At 36.9% G+C, this 21,498-nt stretch overlaps 1 protein-coding gene across 3 annotated transcripts in view; it reads right to left on the bottom strand.

The window, feature by feature from the left end:
* Window positions 1–21,498, bottom strand: part of PCDH7 (protocadherin 7) — a 290,346-nt gene that overhangs the window by 223,187 nt on the left and 45,661 nt on the right. The window contains exons 2-3 of one of the 3 annotated variants that reach the window (XM_031046920.2): window positions 8,772–8,831; window positions 6,146–6,293 (exon numbers count right to left, since the gene is read on the bottom strand). The exons of 1 other annotated variant lie outside the window; for it this stretch is intronic. In XM_031046920.2, the coding sequence (XP_030902780.1) occupies window positions 6,162–6,293; window positions 8,772–8,831 (192 nt within the window). In that variant the 3' untranslated portion in view covers window positions 6,146–6,161. Of the gene's footprint in view, window positions 1–6,145; window positions 6,294–8,771; window positions 8,832–21,498 lie in introns of those variants that run through there. One more of the 3 variants, XM_013128453.3, reaches the window with a different exon arrangement.

The following is a 21,498-nucleotide window of genomic DNA, read 5'->3' as shown; positions in this document are numbered from 1 at the left end:
ATTACTGTCTGACCTCCCACAATTGTAAACTCTATTTTTGGAAAGCACTTTTTATTTTGGAACATATTGCAATAAGCTGCAAACTCAAGTCAAAGTTACTGAAAGCAAATCAATACAAAAGTCACCCTAACAATGTGTAAAACACTGCTATGTATTTGTGAAAAGTCATCCTACTAGAAAGAACTTCTTGAGTGAAATAAAAATCTGTCTGGTCCTGTTCACTGACAGTTCTAATTTCAGTGAGAATGATTCAAAGCAAAGTGCAGAAGGCTTCACAACACAATACAAAATGTAATCCTGCTATTTTTAAAATCTAATGCTATATTTAGAAACTAACTTCATTTTTTAAAAAGGAGATTAAAATTTAATAAACAGTTTATTAGCATTGCACCTCTTTTTTTACCATGTTGTATTTCATTATTAATGGCAGATATTGACACCATCAACATTAGAAAAATAAAAGAAAATTAGGAAATTAAAGAAAACTAGAGACTGCCCCAAGTGAGTTTACTGTTTTTAGCTCCCTGCATACACTTTGGATTCTTTAGGAATGTTCAGATGTCTGTACATAATACAGGCACAAGCTTTCCTCAAAAGCTATGGTCTGATTCATAAAAATACCCAAACACATGATCTCTGAAAGACAACAACCTGAATTCAACAGCTAACCAGTAATTATCAATCCTTATCACTGCAAGGTGTTTAGACCAACTGCACACACTTTTAAGCATCTGAAAAACAAGTTGAGCATGTCATGACACACGTAACTGCATGGTTTTTCCCCTTTCACTATCCTCTCTACACTACAAGCTTTTCATCATGCATAGAAATACCAGACTAATTGCACCAGGAAATCTACACATTTTATTCCACAGTGCAGCCTATAGCTGTTTCTTTAAAACTCCCTGGAGCTTTAATTCACAACTTTCTAATGTCCTCCACGGGGAATATTTCAAAAGGAGGGATGGAAGCAAGATGAAGGCAAACAAGAAAAAACACTGAGTATCCCACGGCTTGTCTAGATTCCCCTTAATAATGTCGGCTTCTAAGGACAAAGCTTATGTATAGTTGTGTCACTGCCAGCGCTGAGTATGTAACCAGTGGTTTCAAAATACTATTGAATTAATTACTTCCATACTATGTCTCTTTTCCAGCTTATTGAAAGTCTTTACTCACTATCAATACATTCACAATTCACAGTCATGAAATACTTGAATAAAAATCATATATCTATATTTGAAACAACCACAAAATAATAAGCTTCATTTTCCTCCCTAATATGATACTTCAGGAAAAAAAAGGTAATTATAAAATATTTTTTTTCTTAAATGCAGTAAGGTTAAATCTAAAGCATTCTTTGATGAAAGTGCACTGAAATATATATACAGAATTGTCCCATACACATAATAATGAAAATTAACATCTGTTTCAAAAATTTGGCCAGGAGACAGTTTACACATGTTAAGCAAAAAAAAGGATTTGCTCTGAATACCAGTTGTCCCAACTCCAGTGAAACAGAAGACTTTAAAGTGTTTCTACAATATCATACTCCTCTGCAGACATTCTATAGATCTCATCACCTTACAAACAGTTCATAGAACATAATGGATCAAACAGTTTTCTCTGACTGTGACAATGAAAATTTATTCTCTGATTTTACAAGTATTGCCCCCAAAAGGTTAGTACTAGTAGCAGACCTCGGAATAAAAATTGACTCTCCTCACTTCTAGCCCTGCAACAGGTAATACAAGCCCGTATTTCTGCCCCTCCATAGAAATGGCATTGTAAGGTTAGCAAAGTCAAATATGTTAACTATCTTCTATCATTAGGTATATGCTAAAGAAAACAAAGTGAAATGGGACATGTCTATGTAAATGCGTTCTATAGAATCACAGAACCATAGAATGGTTAGGATGGGAAAGGATCTTAACATCATTTAGCTCCAATCCCCCTGTCATGGGCAGGGATGCCTCACCCTACACCATGTCCCTCAAGGCTGTGTTCAACCCAGCCTTGAACACTGCCAGGGATGGAGCCTTTACCATTTCTTTGGGCAACCCATTCCAGTGCCTCGCCACCTTCACAGTAAAGAACTTCTTCCTTATATCTAATTTAAACTTCCCCTGTTTAAGTTTGAACTTGTTACCCCTTGTCCTGTCACTACAGTCCATGATGATGAGTCCCTCTCCAGAATCATTGTAAGTTCCCTTCAGACACTGGAGGGCTGCTATGAGGTCTTCACGCAGCCTTGTCTTCTCCAAGCTAAACAGCCTGTCTCCACAAGGGAGGTGCTCCAGTCCCCTGATCATCCTCCTGCTTTTTCTCTGGACTTGTTCCAACAGTTCCATGTCCTTATGTTGAGAACACCAGAACTGCACACAATATTCCACATGGGATATCATGAGAGCAGAGTAGAGGGGCAGGATCATCTCCTTCAACCTGTTGGTCACACTTCTTTTGATGCAGCCCAGGGTACGGGTGGCTTTCCAGGCTGTGAGCACAGAGTGAAGCCAGCTCATGTTCATTTTCTCATCAACCAACACCCCAAGTCCTCTGCAGTGCTGCTCTGAATCTCTTCTTTGCCCAACCTGTAGCTGTGGTTGGGATTGCTCCAACCCAGGTGGAGGACCTTGCATTTTGCGTTGTTGAATTTCATGAGGTTGGCATTGGCCCACCTCACAGGTGTGTCAAGGTCTCTCTGGATGGAATTCCTTCCCTCCAGTGTACCAGCTGAACCGTATAACTTAGTGTCACTGGCAAACTTGCTGAGAGTGGAATCTCACTGTCCAGGTCACCAACAAAGATATTGAACAGGACTGGTCCCAACACTTACCACTGAGGGACACCACTTGTTACCCATCTCCAGCCAGACACTGAACCATTGACCACAACTCTCTGTGTTTGGCCATCCAGCCAATCCTTTATCCACCGAGTTGTCCATCTATCAGATAGATGTCTCTCCAGTTTAGAGACAAGGATGTTGTGAGGGACAGTGTCAAACATTTTGTACAAGTCCAAGTAGATGATATCAGCTTTTCTGCCCTTATCCATCAGTTCTGTAGCACCATCATAGAAGGCCACCGAATCAGGCAGGCATGATTTCCCCTTGGTGAAGCCATGCTGGCTGCCACCAATTACCTCGTTGCTTTTCATGTGCCTTAGCATGCTTTCCAGGAGAATCTGCTCCAAGATTTTGCCAGACACAGAGGTGAGACTGACTGGTCTGTAAATTCCTGGGTCTTCCATTTTCCACTTCTTGAAAATGAAGATTATATTTCCCTTTAAACCACGAGGATGACCAAGGGGTTGGAGCACCTCCCATTTGAAGACAGGTTAAGAAATTTGGGGCTGTTCAGTCTGGAGAAGAGAAGGCTGTGTAGAGACTTCATAGCAGCCCTCCAGTATCTGAAGGGAACCTACAACGATGCTGGAGAGGGACTTGTCATCAGGGACTGTAGTGGTAGGACAAGGGGTAACAGGTTCAAACTTAAACAGGGGAAGTTTAAATTAGATATAAGGAAGAAGTTCTTTACTGATAGGGTGCCGAGGCACTGGAATGGGTTGCCCAAAGAAATGGTAAATGCTCCATCCCTGGCAAGTGTTCAAATCTGGGTTGAACACAGCCTTGGGTGACATGGTCTACGGGGAAGCATCCTTGTCCATGGCAGGGGGGTTGGCACTAGATAATCTTAAGGTCCTTTCCAACCCCAACCATGCTATGAGTCTATGATTGAGCTTAAGCACATTTAATGTTCCTCTGAGATCAAGCCTCTCTCTAGTCTCAGGGAGAGAGACTTTGGGTTTCACCCTAAATATTAGAAAAATAACTCAAGCTGACAGGAATGGGTGTCCAGGGATGCCTAATACTTATCATAAAATCTCTCCTTTGTGAAACTATACTGCGAGCTTAGATGAGACACCAAGCTTTACAGTAATAATAATCTACCTGTTAAAAACATGGTTACATTCTAACTCACTTCTTAGACATGCAAGGTGAGACTCTGGCATCAGGCTAGACTTACCTTTACTCTCTGTATACTTCTACCATTCTCACAATACAGGGGCACATAACAGAAGTAATGGTCATTCTTCCAGCAGTAAAAAGAAAAGCAGTTGGACACTATGCCTGTACAGTCTTCTGAGGTTACTTAGTCCATATTCCACTCTTTTGCTTACATTTGCTAAAATAAAATTGCTCTGAACAGTATCCAAGAACTGAATACTTTTTTTTCCTGAAACAACAATCATCTGTGTATAGTTTCATAGTTTAAAGAAAGGTTATTTTGTGTCAAAAGCTAATTTAAATTCCTGTAACATAAACAGAAGATTAAGCTTGATAAGAGAGGCTATAGAGCGTAATTAGGTTTCCTGAACTCCTCCAGAACATTTTCCTCTGTCCTATTTCTTAATGAAAATATATAAATAAGCATGGTATTAATATGTATAAACAGTAAATAATAGAAATCTTTTGGAAATTGGCTTGGTTGGCACTTGCTATTGAAAAAGTGTTTCTGGGCTAAACTGAGGCTGTTTAAACGTGGAAAGTAATTTGATTTAGAAGAAAATTAATTTTAAACTAGATTTGAAAACATTAATGCCTTGAATTCCACCACTGAAGAATACTGAGGGCTCTGTTGTAACTGCCAGGGGACATAATGAACTTTTTTTTTTTCCCATTAGCACCATAACTCTCTTAGAAAGGGCAACAAACACTTTTCCTGTAATAGATAGCTCTGATACAATTTTCCTTTGATACTAGAAATGCACTGTTGAAATAGTAATCTACTGGGGTATGATGAAGAACAGTAATTTGACTGTGGCTTCTTGATATTTTCAGACACATTCTAACTAAAACAAATAGCTTAATTTTAAAAAATGAAACTGTGTAAGCATGTTCATCATGTTGGAAAGGGTTATTCAAGCCATTCATCACATATTACACTCAACGTGGATTCTTGTAAAATATTGAGAACAGTATAGAAGCTGTAACAGCATTTCACGTAATTATAGTTTTCCCTAAATGCGATGTCAAAAGTCAAATATAATGTCTGCAAGCATATTTTTAACCCAATGCAGAGGCAGATAATTGTGAGTTCGTAAGTATACATAATAAGTATACATTGGAAATTTAAATGTAGCCATTGCATTTGAGAGTAAAATCTATTTTGTCTTAGTTCAGCAAAATTCAGTGAACTTAATCATCCTCAAACATTAAAATGAGTAATGGGTTAAAGTACGAATTATCACACCAGATTTTTAAATGATGAGTGGGTAAATCCAAGCCTCTGTGCTTACAGAGCAAAATGAAGCTTGCAGGAGGAGTAAGGACACAGATTTTTAAAAAGCCTGAGAAATCTCAAGTGAAGATTTTAAGTTTTTTATGAACCTTTGCAAAAACAATTTGATTAAATTAAATTAAATTATACTGCTCACCCTGAGACTAAATTGTAGTCTAGGTGTTGGAAGTTTGCTTAAGTTAATACTTTAGTTTAGGTTTGATGGATAAATTACCACGTTAAGTACTTCTCCATCTATATTTAACTTTGTGATTGGCATCAGTAAGAGTGCCTCTACAAGCTGTGACAATACACAGTTCCCAAAAGTACAAACATTTAATAAGAGAAAAGAGATCATGTGCCACATAGCTCCACTTCCCACTAGTTGCCACTTCCTGTATTATTCCTACTAATAATTTATCTAACTTGTGTTTTAACTACCAAAAGTAGCTGTGTATCACAACTTCTCTGATAGTTTGCTACTGACCTTGTTCTTTAGTGGTCTTGTATAAAGCAGACATGAGGATAAAGTGACACTAAAAGACGAGTTGTCTTTACTCATACAAGAAGTCTCACTGGGTTTATTTGTCGCGTTCATATGAGTATGACAAGTCAGACTTGGCTTTAAAAGTTCTAACGTAAGCTCTTAAAAGGTAGGAAAATGAGAGCATATACATGTACTTTTATTCTCACTCATGCAGACAATGGCAAACAGAAAGTAGAATGTCACTTGTCACAAATAGGCTTTCACTCCCTCATTCTGATGGAAAAAATGACATTGCCCAACAATGAAACAGCCATAGGAAGCAAAGAGGAAAGAAATAGTTGAATAAAGCTGTATCATCACTTACAACTCTGAAACTCCCAGTGTCTTGCAAGTTGATGTCACACAAGAAAAAAAAAATCATTTGGTCTCCCGTTTTTTTGCTGACCTTTCCCCACTGGTGTTGTAGCAGGAGGAAATACAAAAGTGCTTTCATTCCATGCAAATTGCTTGGCTGCTAAACTCTGTGAAATCTGAAAATGACAGTAGTTGCATAATATTTTTCAAGGATCCTCTCTTGGTAATTGCTTCTGACCAGAAAACTAAATATAGAAGAATGAAATTGCAATGAAGACAGAAGACACATTTTTTTATTTCATTTCCAGTTGCAGAATAATTTTATCAAAAAACAGAGTTGCAGTATCTGAGATAAGAATCTGACAAGAGGTCCTTAACATCTCTCTTTACAGTTTCCAGGTTAAACTCTTAATTTTTTTTTCTTAGTGAGATAATGTCCATATTCAGAAAAAGGCCGAAAATTTCACAAATATATTTTCATATTTAATGTATTTATTTCTGAAAAATATTACATGTTAAAAATCTTTTGACATTTTTTCTTATCTTGCGGTAAGTTTTGAAACTGCTCTGAACTCATGCTGCATGATCAATGGATTGCAAGTATTTCATATGCCATTTTTAACCATCAATTGAATTAAAGAAAAATGCTAGAAAATGGAAAGAAGAATTTCTATGCTGTTTTTTTTGACAAAACTGATTTTTATCCTGATTTTTATAGGGTCCTTGATATTCCTAAACAATGCATTCCAACTGAGAACAGTGCTTTACTTGTTCTCTTTTGCATCTTTTTCCTTCTCATTTCTGTATGTATTAATTTTAATTTCCTTTTCCTCTGTATTTCATTAATTTCCATAGGTTTCTTCTAAGCAGAATTATAAAAAGTCTCAATGTGTTCTCCTTTCAATGAGTTCCAGACTAATAATCAAGGTTAAATAAACAAAGAACATGTAGAACACCCAAATCAATTAAAAAATGGAAGAATTGATTTTTTTATTTTAATTTTGCTCATTGATTTTGCTCACAGAAAGCAAAATCAATACAATAGCAGTATACAGGTTTTGAAATTTGATAATATATCTCAGTATGATAAAGAGGTCAAAGCCACTATTGTATCATAAATTCCTCCACTTGGAACTAATTACTATGAGTGGAAAAAAGTAGTAGAACAGTTTTGAAGGAATAAACACAAAGCAGGAGCTAATTCAGGCATAAATGTATAACAATCAGGAGATAAAAAGATTTTTTCGGCATTGTCATTTATACAGTTGAAAACCCATATTATGAGGAGAGCAAGTGATAGCATACACTTCAGTTACAAATATAATATGGCTTCCTCACTCAGTTATACTAGCTTTACATCAGAAAATTGTAGGGGCTGAAATTATGTTTTATTCATAAGAAAAGGAGCTTGTAGAAAAATTATTAATACTTAAAAATCCTCTTTTGTTGTTCCTTAATATGAAGATGAAGTATATAAATTAATAAATTCTTTAGGAGAAAATACTCAGAATTTCCTCTCTCTAAATCATAAGCTGATATTCTATATTATCCAAATACGCATATATACAAAATATAAAAATTGGCATATGTATATAAAATGGAATTGGGGATATAGTCTTTGTCTTTATATGATGTATATAGCTTAATAGTGACTGCAGTCACAGATCTGCCCTACATGTGGTTTGGATAATGGCAATTATACAATCCCTGGCACAATTTTCTAGTCTAGTGTGCTCTAGTCAATGAACTGACTTGTATCTGACAACCAAATATTATGTGTATACCTGTGAATGACTTAATTTCCCCATTTGCTGATAGAGTCGTTTAGTGTTTGATTTCTTCTCTGTGTCTACCCCAATATCTTTGTAGAGCCATTTTTCTCAGCAAAAGCTGAAGACCCAAGAATGCTTTGCATGATTCTTCTCCCCCACTTTGTCTCAGGTCCCCAAGTAATACAGACTTTCACATATGAAAACTGTGTTTGGATTTCTAGAAATTCAGTCCTGAGGTACAATTTTTTTGTTTATCTAGCACATCATTAGGGTTGTTCTTTTTTTTCCCACAAACCACAAATGCCTCCTTAACTCAAACACTGAAAATTTAGTCTTGTTCATACTCATCTCCCAGTTACTAACTGAAGCAATCATCTAATCAAATTTCAGCTCTTTCAAAGATGGTACAAAGCAGAAAACTGATTTTTTTCAACCTATTAATATTCTTAAATTAGATTTTATTTGATCCTGTTCCTCCACTTATTCTGTTTAACAACCTTTCTCACATACCTTTTGGGTTTTTTTTGGTTTGGATGCTTGAATCTGTTTAATCTCTCTCCCAGTGTATCCAAAATGTAACCTGAATCTCTTGTTTTCTGGGGATTTTAAAATGATTTATCATGGTTTCTCTTTTTTTTCTTTTCTTTTCCTTTTTTTTCCTTTCCTTTTCCCTATCTTTTTCCTTTTCCTTTCCTTTCTTTTATTTTTTATTTTTATTTTTTTAATAGCTTTGCTTTCAAAGTCCACTTAGTTCTGCAGTAAACCTTTCCCCTGGGAATCAATTTCTTAACATGAGAGCAAAGAGAGTTCGTATACTTTGTGATCTAACATCCCTTAGAGTTGGAGTTTCCTTTCATAAATAATTCACTTACGAGAACATACATTGATTTTACATGATTCCTCAATGTGGCCAGGGTGCTGTGTAGTCTGCACTGTATCCACCTATGAAAAATACAAAAATATATGTCTACTTACAGGGATGTGAGTAGATTTTCTGGCTAACCTAATCCTGTATAACAGATGTTTTAAGCGAGTAAAAAATTCTTTCTCCCTTTGGTCCAAACAGACTCCATAAAGTAACTATTTGGCAGCAAAAAAAGAGTAAGAATAGTATTACACATCGCTTAAGAAAAAGAATTAATTAAGTAGACTATGTCCAGGAACAGGATGGTTTTAAATCATAGAGAAATTGTAGTGATTTATGTATTCCTGCTTTTCTTACCTGTACTTATTACAGACAGAGGAAAAAATAGTATGATTGGGGTATCAGTGGCAAGGATAACTTTTCTCCATGGAGTGATGGCAGAAATAGTGTGGTAAGTCGCTAATGATATCAAACAGTTATAAGAAGAAAAGAATAGGAATTTTATATGAAAATAAACAGGAAACTCTTGTCCCCCCTCATCCACCTCACCCACAGCCCCTGAAAAAAGGGAGTGAGACAGATTTTGATGGCAACATACAATATACAGTGATAATTCTATGAACATCTAAGTTATTCAAAATGCCAGGTATCAACCATTACACTTAAAGGGAACATAAAGAAAATGGAGATCTAAGTGAAAATATATTTTCTTTGAATCGTTTTGATCAATATGTTTATGAACAAAACAAAACACTGAAGAGACATGCACTTCTGATAACAAACAGTGAAGGTTTCTGTCCAATATATTCTTAAAAAAAAGCTCTTAAAATATTCAGAAATGGGTCTTCTACACAAAAAATGTTAACCCATTGTGTGTCAGTTATGTAATATATTTGGCTGGCTTTTGCTAGTCTTTTCAGGTTTTCCAGTGTTTCTGAATTATTGATTATTATATATTTAGATTACATTACTCACTACTAAGTCCTTATTTTCCAATGTTATAATGAATCACTTCTACTCTATTACACATATACAAAGTTAAAGCCAAATTATATAAATGTAAGATAGCAATGTCAAGCATCTCTACAAAACAGTTTTTGCTCTATGAACATAATCCATAAAAGACTCCCAAATGTCCTCAAATAAGAAACGTCTGTTCTTCAGTCTAAATACGAACTTCTTACTGGAAGCCATCTGGGCTTCCTGTAAGCAAAATATTCTGCTTTGGTTGCAGAAGAAATATATTTATGCCACAGTAAAATCCTTCATCATCATCATCAATCCAATTATATGCGAATCTCTTTGTTCAGTTTCCACTGTCTTAGCTTGACTAAACAGCAAAAACACACGAGCCAAAAAACAATATATATAAATATTGGTAACACATCTACCTGTCTATCTAATTTGATCAATCTCTTTACCAAACATTTAAGTACATTGAGTACCTCAAACTTTTAACTTCAACAGCTATTCAAATTAATAGTAAAAATAAGCTTTGCTAACTTGTAGGGGAATGCATTCACTGCAATCAACATGGATCTACTAACATGTATTTTAAATATCTTTCTCCAAGACACAGATACAATTGTGAGCATTTGGTGTATTCATATGATATTTCTGAAGTCCAAGAGGCTCATAAATGTAACAGATTTTTTCTATAATTAGAGCTTTCTTCTATGAAAGAAACATTATTTTTTCAGTTAACAAATCAAATCATAAATCAATGCAAAATAAAAGCTAAACAAGAAAAAAACAATTACCTGACACATACTAGACAAAGTGTTGGATCTTTTTATCAAAGATACAACATATTGTATCCTCACAAATTCAGATAATCATGGTGGTCTAAATGTGTGTATGTGTTTTAGCTGCTGGTGCAGTATAAAAAACGAAGGATGACTGCAATTTATTGTGCCTTTCTACATTGCATCTTAACAGGCAAGAGAGTTTGTATCACTTGCCAATCTTAGGCATACACTACGCAGTTTCAGAGAGTAAACTGATGGAGGACCTTGTGTCTGCATTGCAAGTGCCACACACCATGTAATACCCTGATGACAATACTGGAAGAAAGACAATGCATCGGAAGTGTCAGTGGTGCACTAAAATATGTGCAGCAAGACTCCAAGTATGGACTCGACTTCAAACCGAAATAAACCCTTCCTGTGCTCCGTAGCATTAATGTATCATTGTATCATATGTAATGATTAGTTAAAAAAAAATCAGAAAATTATCTTTTCTCATTGACTATGTTTCTGTAAAATGAGTTGCTGTTTTCCACACTTTTCTACGGCAGCTGAAAAAATCTTGCTAATTTCCAGAAAATAGTTATCACTGGTTTTCCTATTCCTATTTCCTGGCATGGAAATGCACATGTACGAAAGAGTTAAATGAAGAACTGAGAGTCATTGCCTCACTTTTCATGAGCAAGATGCTTGCAGTTCTACGCTAATCCAGTCCATAACACTGAAATGCAGGCCTGAAAGTTTTTTATTACATACCAAGTCCATTTTCTATTTATCATAGGCATAATTTCACATATTTCCTTGATAGATTACATTTTTTGTATGAATATTTCAATGGGAAATCTGTTCCAGAATTTCAATGCTGCAGCATATTAATATTGTAATGATAATACCAAGTTTATTTGTTCATATTCGTATTTGTTTCTTCTTTTTCATTAACTTATATATCCGTTGCAATTGGAAAGTGAAATTTTAGTACTAGTGATATATATGTTATTATACACAATTAACATCCATCAAATGAGAAGTCAAACTTTGAGTATAGATGATCACAGCCACAATATATTGCTACAAACTCAGAATGACTGACTTCTGCAATCATCCTTATATTGATATTTTTTTGCCACTCATCTCTATCTCTTCCTAGCACTAAATTTGTATCTGTAAATACATTATGATTGCACAATATATCATATATTAATCTGATTGAAGTGTATGTATTACTAAAAATTTAAAAACTTACAACTAGCAGCAACATTCAACATGTCTTAAACAGACCTGAAAGACACAACATCCTTATTTTTCCCTACTACAGAAAAGGCCACATAAAAATATGTCTCCTATAGATATCCTGTTACTTTCCAGAAGATGCTTCTAATCTATTTTTAAACTCATTTTAAACACACAACTTCATTTTCAGTTTGTCACAAAAATCAAAAGAAGGCATAAGGAATTGTAGGAAGTGTATTAAATACATTCTGTTTGAATGTACATGTTGAATAATGAATATTAATTCTCATATTCTTAAACAAAATAAAATTAATCATCAAATAAAATATTCAATAATATAGGTTTATGTTGTGCCATTTGTACAATTCTTGTACATCATTAAAGCCATATATAGGATAAAAATATAGCTAAAATGAAATTAATTAAAAGCTTGTCTGAAAACGAAATTAGTGAGGACTGTGATCATGAATTCATAGAATCATAGAATAGTTAGGATTGGAAAGGACCTCAAGATCATCAAGTTCCAACCCTCCTGCTATTGCCAGGGACACCTCACACTAAACCATATCACCCAAGGCTTCGTCCAACCTGGCCTTGAATACTGACAGGGATGGAGCATTCACAACTTCCCTGGGCAGCCCATTCCAATGCCTCACCAGTAAAGAATTTCTTCCTTATATCCAGTCTAAACCTCAGCTGTTTAAGTTTGAACCCGTTACCCCTTGTCATATCATTACAGTCCCTAATGAAGAGTCTCTCACCAGCATCCCTGTAGGCCCCCTTCAGATACTGGAAGGCTGCTATGAGGTCTCCACAGAGCCTTCTCTTCTCCAGGCTGAACAGCCCCAACTTACTCAGCCTGTCTTCATACATGAGGGGCTCAAGCCCCCTGATCATACTCGGAACCCACCTCTAGACGTGTTCCAACAGTTCCTTGTCCTTTTTATGTTGAAGACACCAGAACTGTACACAATACTCCAAGTGAGGTCTCAAGAGAGCAGAGTAGAGGGGCAGGATCACCTCCTTCGACCTGCTGGTCACGCTCCTCTTGATGCAGCCCAGGATACGGTTGGCTTTCTGGGCTGTGAGTGCACACTGCTGGCTCTTGTTCATTTTCTCATTGACCAACACCCCCAAGTCCTTCTCCACAGGGCTGCTCTGAATCTCTCCTCTGCCCAACCTGTAGCTGTACCTGGGATTGCTCTGACACAGATGGAGGACCTTGCACTTGGCATGGTTAAAATTCATGAGGATGGCATCAGCCCACCTCACACGAGTGTCAAGGTCCCTCTGGATGGAATTCCTTCCCTCCAGTGAATCAACAGAACCACACAGCTTGTTGTCATCAGCAAACTTGCTGAGGGCGCACTCAATCCCACTGTCCATGTCACCAACAAAGCTGCTGAACAAGACCAGTCCCAACACCAATCCCTGAGGGACACCACTCGTTACAGGTCTCCAGCTGGACATTGAACCATTGACCACAACACTTTGCATGCGCCCATCCATCCAGTTCTTTATCCACCGAGTGGTCCATGTAACCAACTGATGTCTCTCCAATTCAGAGACAAGGATGTCATGTGGGACAGTGTCAAATGATTTGCACAAGTCCAGGTAGATGACATCAACTGCTCTACCCCGTCCATCATTTCCGTAGCCTTGTCATAGAAAGCCACCAAATTGGTCAGGCAGGATTTCCCCTTAGTGAAGCCATGCTGGCTGTCACCAAGCACCTTGCTGTTTTTCATTTGCCTTAGCATGCCTTCCAGCAGAATCTGCTCCAAGATTTTGCCAGGCAGAGGTGAGACTGACTGCTCTGTAATTCCCTGGGTCATCCACTTTCCCCTTCTTGAAAATGGGGGTTATATTTCCCTTTTTCCAGTAGTTGGTCACTTCACCTGACTGCCATGATTTTTCAAATATGATGGCCAGTGGCTTTGCAACTTCATTCGCCAGCTCCTTCAGAACCCGCGGATGGATTTCATCAGGTCCCATGGACTTGTGTGTGTTCAGGTTCTTCAGATGATCTTAAACCAGATCCTCTCCTCCAGTGGGTCTAGGGTCTTCATTCTCACAGTCCCTGCGTCTGCCTTCCAAGACTTGGGTGGTGTGATCAGAGCTTTCCAGTGAAGACCGAGGCAAAGAAGTCACTCAGAACCTCAGCCTTCTCCAAATACAGGGTGGCCAGTTCTCCATATAGCTTCTGGAGTCATTCCATGTTTTCTCTAGTCTGTTTTTTATTCGTTATGTACCTATAGAATCCCTTGCTTTTATCCTTAACATCCCCTACAAAGTTTAATTCTAACTGGGCCTTAGCTTTCTTACCTTGGTCTCTAGCTTCCCGGACAACATCCCTGTATTCATCCCAGGCCACCTGTCCTTTCTTCCACTTTTATAAGCCTCTTTTTTCCTTCAAGTTTTCCTCAGCAGCTCCTTATCCACTCAAGGAGGTCTCCTGGTCCTCCTGCTGCACTTCCTTCTAGTTGGGATGCAACATTCCTGAGCCTGTAGCAGGTGATCCTTGAATATCAACCAAGAGTCTTGCCCCCACCCCAGCCCTCTAGGGCTATATCCTGTGGAACCTTACTAAGCAGGTTCCTGAAGAGGTCAAAGTCTGCTCTCTTGAAGTTCAGGGCAGTGAGCTTGTTGCATGCTCTTCTCACTGTCCTGAGGATCTTGAATTTGACTATCTCATGATTGCTGCAACCAAGGCTGCCCTGGGGCATCACATTTCCAACCAGCCTTTGCCTGTTTGTGAGCATGAGGTCAAGCATGGCACCTCCCCTTGTTGGATCCTCTATGACTTGCAGAAGGAATTTGTCTCCCACACAGTCGAGGAACCTCCTGGATTGCTTGTGCTGGGCTGTACCTTCACTCCAACAGATATCAGGGTAGTTGAAGTCCCCATGAGAACGAGGGCCTGTGAACGTGAGGGTGTTTCTATGTGTATGTAGAGTGCTTTATCTATAGATTCCTCTTGATCAGGCTGTCTGTAAGAGACCCCCACAGTAATGTCTCCCATCACTGTTTTCCCTTTAACCCTGACCCACAAACTCTCTATTGACTGCTCACCTGTCCCCAGACAGTTCCATAATACGTTCATATCCCTAACATAAAGGGCAACTCCCCCTCCCCCCCTGCACGGCCTGTCTTTTCTAAAAAGCCTGTAACATCACAGAGATGCATAGATTTTAGTCATTAGAATTCCAGTAACAAGCAGGCATGGTCTAATATAAGAAAACCTATCCATAATCCTGATTAAAAAAAAAAATCTAATGAAATAAGCTTAAAAGGGTAAAACACCTGGAGTTAGTACAGGATTTAAGATGACTGTATTCTCATCCTTACTTAAATTCAATTTGGCATATTCTTAACTATTTGCATCAGCTGGGTCTAGTTTTACAACTTAATTGTGGTTACTGCTAACTCCTGAATGTTAGTAAAAAGGTAAATCAAGTCCGTCAAAACTAAGCTTTCTACTTCACACCAAAATCAGAAAAATACACAAATTATCATTTTAAACTCATCATTACAAGCATAAAATTGATAAGATAAACATGTATCATTCACTATCTTTACAAACTCTCTGTTTTATTGCTTTCCTGCTTATTTTATGCCTGTGAATGAATTTTAAACATTTAGGCATCTGGCAAATCTTGTCACATCCTATTATTAGGATATCAGCATTGCATTATGTTCACAGTCATGCTTTGCAGTAATGTGGTGATGTATTAACCACTGGCTCACAAAGACAGTGGTTACACATGGAAAGACTGTGTCCGTGCCACTCCCCTGAAATTTATTCATTCACTGCACAAACTAAAAAATTTATACCTCAGTATTAAAAAAATATCACACATGCTAAACTGTTAAGAAATCAGTTTTTTCTAAAAAAAAACCACAAACCCTAATGTAAATTTATCATGAAAATATATCTTCTGCTAGCTATAGTTAGGAATGAAAACCAAAATATAGTATCTCATTAAATATAAATATATCTCATTTAACTCTCTTATCCCCATCATAATAAGCACTGTGAAAATAAAAATATTGCATATTTCATGCTATTTACTACAATGCCTTGCAATTCCTGAAGCAGAGAACTGTCTTCAATACGATCCACTATAATGATATTATTGTTCCATTTTCAATACATGTGTTTACTTATTTCAGATAGTTCAGAAATACAATTTGTTAATAGGTTTTTGAAGGCACAGAGTAGAATAGCATAAGATTAATCTACCTAAAAAAAGTCTCAATAATATAGTCTTCCATAAGTCTTGCATATTACTTCCATAATACATTTATTAAAATTCTGTCACTTACATTACTGAACTAAGCTTTAGGAAGCACCCTAATGTGTAAAAATGTTATCTATTTAAGTTATTACAATCTTCAGACAGCAACACTCTGGATTTAGTAATACTGCCATGTCAAGAAAAAAAGGCTCACAAAAACAGTACAGCATGTACTGATATCCTTAGATGCCTCTCATGCTTCAAATCTCACACTGTTTTATGCTGCTCTTTAAACAGCTTACAGAACATAACTTGAGCTTGGTGTAGATAATTCTACTAATAATTTAATCCACCATTAAAAAAAAAAGCCTGTGAAAAGCCTGTCCCATGGGTTTGTTTTTTTTTTAACTTTATTTTCTTTTTTCTTAGAAGTACAGGAACATACTGGAAAGAAAATACCTGTATAATTCTTTTTCCAAACTGATGAAGTTCCATTTCAAAATTAGCAAGATATTTTTACATCACCTCATACTTCCAGAAGGTTGAAATATTTTTTGTAATTTCTAGACTGAGAATACAGTGGTGTATTAATTGCTATTATATCAACATTATCCATTAATACTTTTTTGCTGGTAGTTATTCAAAATATTTTTATGAAGAGCAATCAGATCTCACCTCAATATTTACTTTCTCAAGGCTCTGAGGTACATGTAGCATACATCAATGGCATAAAGCCTTCAGGGCAGTGTTATACGGTATGCCTATGAATGAGTTCAATGGGTGTACAAAAGTAAAAGAATTCCAGAATTACCCCAATATACCAGACAATGGTTCAAAAAGTGATTCAAAGGAGGTTAAAGTATTCATGCCTTGAGGACAGTAACAACTTCAGCCATCCAATTTCAGCCTGCCACAGCATGTCTCTCAACAGCCTTATGTCTGTATAAGTCAACTCCTAAAGAATTCCTGTAAAGTACTTAATTCTTAAGTCTGAATTAGTCAACTCTTTCACAGCTAACTTTATATTCCATGGTTATTAAACAGCTCTTTCTGAATCTCAAAATGTAATTAGAAATTCTTATAATTCAGCTAAACTCTTCCTCAATATCATTGACCAGAAAAATATAATGATTTTTCAGATGAAGTCTCATAAATGACTCCTCAAATCATATGAATATGTCCATTTCTTTCACAGCAGCACACAACTTGATTCAGCCTTACATTGCAGAAACAAGTTTCCCTGTGTCACACTGCTGCTCCTAGTAATTCTACCTAATTCATTAAATTATCCTCTTTCTCTATTGCTTCCATATCACAATTTCATAACTGAATTTACAGCTTGTCTTGTTCTTGCTATTGTATTTTGAGGAGTTTAGGTTCATTTTAATGCTACAGTCTAAAGAGTTTCCTCGTCCTTCATCTGCTACAGTATAATTCTCACACAAACTCATGATGTTTATCATATTTGTTTCATAATCAAGTTTCATTACTAAATTTGCATTCTATGCACAAGCATTAAAGTATAAAGCAAAATCAGTCTTAAGACTCATGCTTGGCTTGATTAACTTTCCCTCTATTTACCCTTATCCTTGCAACAACACCAACTGCCATCTCATTTTAGCGAATTTTTTACATATTTTGTAATTCCTCTAGCAATTACCATCCTCCTCTGCTGCACAAATAACTTCCCAGGTGGCACAGTATCAACTGCTTGCTGAAGTCCAAAGAGAGAAATAACTAAATTTTATCTGGGAAATTTATTATCTTTTCAAAGGAAGTTATCAGATTGTTTTGCACGAACTGCTTTCATTTTCAACTTCCGTTTTTATCCCATCTTCCTTCTTCCTGTCAGCAACCTTTTTTTTCATATAAATTCTGCTCTACTTTGATAAAAAATTGTCACCCTTGTAGACCTTTATCCCTTCTTTTTTACCTTCATCCCTACTTAAAAATAAATACTGTACTTTTTATTCTCTGACAAAACAGCACCATTTCTGTCCTAACATTCATTCACAGGAAGATATGGGATGCTTTGTTTTATATCACCCACAATTCTGTGATGATGTTTATCCATTCCTCCTTGACTTACATATATCAGACTTCAAGTTTTGCTTTTATCTCAGATACTTCCAGCTTTTACCTCCCATGTACAACACTATCACCTTTGTTTAAGATCAAGGCAAAGTTTTACTTTCAATTCTGCATCACGTCTATATTAACTTTCACCTCTAAGTGTAAGAATTGTCCTGCTCCTCTCTCACTCTTGTTTTGCTAATATAGCTTAATAAAGCTTTCTTTTAATTATCCCTTTAGTGTCTATCTCAGTTGACATTTGTCAAACCTTTACCCCTATACTGACCACAGCCCTATAATGTACCTGTCTTTGATTCTCTCTTCCTTTCTTCCTTTTCTCATTCCTAATTTTCCTGCTCATGTAATTTATTCCATTAAAAAAATAGCCAACACAGAATTAACACCTGTGTATTTGATCCTCTGAAAGGGTATTTGATATATTGTACCTCTGAGACTTATGTATGAAAATTATTTCCGTGTCACCTTCCTCCTACCTGACAATGACACTACAATCATTGTCTATTCCTAGTACCGAAGGCCAATGCAGAAGAGAATAAACCATACAGACAGAAAAAGGAATGTACTCTTCCAAGGCCTAGAATTAATGTGACTAGAGACAGAACATCTGCATTTTTTGCTAGTGATATTTTGTCACTTCAGGCACAGTATTACACTGGTTTATAATTTTTCCAGCCATCATCCCCACTCATCAAAAGAGAAAGAAAGAAAATAAAAATTGGTGAGACTTCAGTGCCCAACGTATAGAAAAACTGAGGCGAATGACAAATATGTGGGTTTTTTAATGCAGTTTTGTCTTTTAATGCCATTTATAATTGTTTTATTTTAAAGAAGACTTTTTAAATCATTGCCTAATTTACAATCTGCATGGAATGGTATATGCCAATTAAAGTTGCTGCCTACCCCATTTGCAACTGCAAAGCCAAAGGGGACATCAGAGAAATGCTTTTGATACAAGTATTATGTATGGAATTAAAAGCTTTACAGATATATTTAAAACAGACTGCTATGATGTGGCAGAAATAGCAAGCTGATACATTTATGGCTTACTTTGTAATGTGAACTATTACTTTTCATCTCACGGACACAACAGACTTCACAGGAGTTGTTTACACTTCAGCCTTTGGAGACACAAGGCCAGTAATCCCTGTTCAATATAGACCCTACTTCGATACTTGGGGGTATAACAGGCTTCAGGGGCTTCTCTTGTAGTCGTTGTGTCCCCCCCCCCCCCACCTCATGCCTGCCTTTGCTTCAGGGGGGCTAACAAGGGATTACCTATAGAGGAGAACAAATGCAATAATGTTGCATAGTGGAGCAGAGACTGTTTGAGCAGCAGGAGACCCGCTGCTTGTTCCCAGGTGGATTACTCCTGGTCTCCAGATGTCAGGCAGCAAAGTGGATTATGCCAAAGGCACAGTAAGACTCTAAACGTAGAGTCCCCTCAGAACAGCCAAAACTAAAGTAAACTAAAAGAAAAAGTTATGGAAAGAAGTGAGGGGGAGAGATGCAGGTAGCAGCTGGGTTTAACTGCCTCATACAGGATCTGTAGGCAGAAGATGGCGAGGGTAGACTCACCAATTTGATATAAAGATATCGAATTCCAAAGTACAAATATTGTCACTCTCACCCCAGAAAACTCACTGATCAGGTCAACTTCCCACTTTGTAGAGATGTTGTAGTAATAAAAGGAAAAAAACAGTAATTAATCAAGACCACTAAGAAAATAAAATATTACAAAAGTAAGCATTGCTACAAGTCTATCACCAATTTGAAAAGAAATGTCAAGAGCAGGGTCAGACTGCATCTTTTAAATGGACATAAGCTAAATCTACTATTGGAACAGACTACAGAAAGCATGCAGATTCATAAAACAGCATTATTTATAGGTGAGTATTGCTCAGTAGATGAAAACTGAAATTAGCTTTCCTGAGTCTCTCTTCAGTGTACCTCCAAGTTGTAGTCAAATGGTTTGTAAGAATATAGAAATTCTCAGTTACCCCAAATATTCATCCTAATACCCACTTAAGTTACATAATGGAAGCACCATAATGACAAGCTAAGTTTATGAAGAATAGAGTGATCCTTAGATGCTATGTTATATATATGCAAAACATTCTGGAAATATACTGACAGTGTAAAGCTGTTTGCATTGTCAATTGTTCACTTTCTTAAAATTAAGTTCGAAACCAGAGGGGTTTTTGTATGTATGTGTTGCCTGTCAAAGGAAATATAAATTCCATGCTTCAAAATAAGTTGCAACTTTTAAAGTCCTTTCTGAATGTTTCATTACAAGTAAGAGCATTTGTCATAGTCTGTCTTATGAGCGCAGCATGGTAGATTGTTTTAATTAAAGTCTGTTAAATTATCAAAAGGATTTTACATTCTACAAGTAATTGCTTTTTCTTCTCTATTCACTTTTGTTAATGGAAACAGAGAAAGTTGCTTTTATCTTTAATACATGCTGTAGAATACAGAACAAAATAGAGAGAAAAATGAGCAGTTAATTAAGTGACCTTTAATTTCTTGGGCATCATTTTACATTAAATCTGAAATGACCAAAATTAAGCTAGATTTGACAGTAGTTATATATGTGCAATTAAGTTATGTGTCGAAATCAGGCTACCGTATTAACAGTATACACGTGAAAGCAGCTGAAGAGTGGAATGCAGTGAAAGTTTGTCATGGCTTAAGCCCAGCCGTCAACCAGGCCATGCAGTCTCTATCTTGCTCCCCACCTTCCCTCCTGCCCTGCTCCCTGAGGGGTGCGGAGGAGAATTGAAAGAATGCAACTCCCATTGGTTGAGGTAAGAACAACTCAGTAAGTAAGGTATAACACAAACCACTACTGCTACCACTGATAATAATAATAATAATAATGATAAGGGAAATAACAAAGGAAGAGGATACAACCACTCACCACCTGCCGACCGATACCCAGCCCGACTCGAACAGTGACCTAGCCCTTCCGGGAATCTGCCCTCAGTTCTACATCCTGGGCATGACGTGCTGTGGTACAGAATACCTCTGTGGCTAGTTTGGGTCAGGTGTCCTGTCTCTGCTTCCTCCCGGCTTCCCCTCCTCCCTGGCAGAGCACGAGACTCACAAAGTCCTTGGTCAGAGTAAACAGGACTTAGCAACAACTAAAAACATCAGTGCTATCAGCGCTGTTCCCAGGCTGAAAGTAAAATACACAACACTGCAACAGCTACTAAGAAGGAAAAAAATAACTGCTACTGCTGAACCCAGGACAAAGTTTCATTGACATATTTGAGAGATCAGTTAAATTACCTCATATTAGATTGTACTCTGGCATTACAAACATAGCATATTTTTCATGCTTCCAAATATTAGGTGACCACTAATCCTTTTGCTCATAAATTCCTCAACACAAATCAGCTTATGTACAGAAGTGGTACACGGGAATGTGAATTACCACT

The sequence above is a fragment of the Melopsittacus undulatus genome, chromosome 7 (genome assembly GCF_012275295.1).
Source record: "Melopsittacus undulatus isolate bMelUnd1 chromosome 7, bMelUnd1.mat.Z, whole genome shotgun sequence".
NCBI classification, from domain to species: Eukaryota; Metazoa; Chordata; class Aves; order Psittaciformes; family Psittaculidae; genus Melopsittacus; species Melopsittacus undulatus.
Note: the sequence above shows the minus strand (reverse complement) of the source record. Positions and strands in the feature narration are given on the sequence as shown.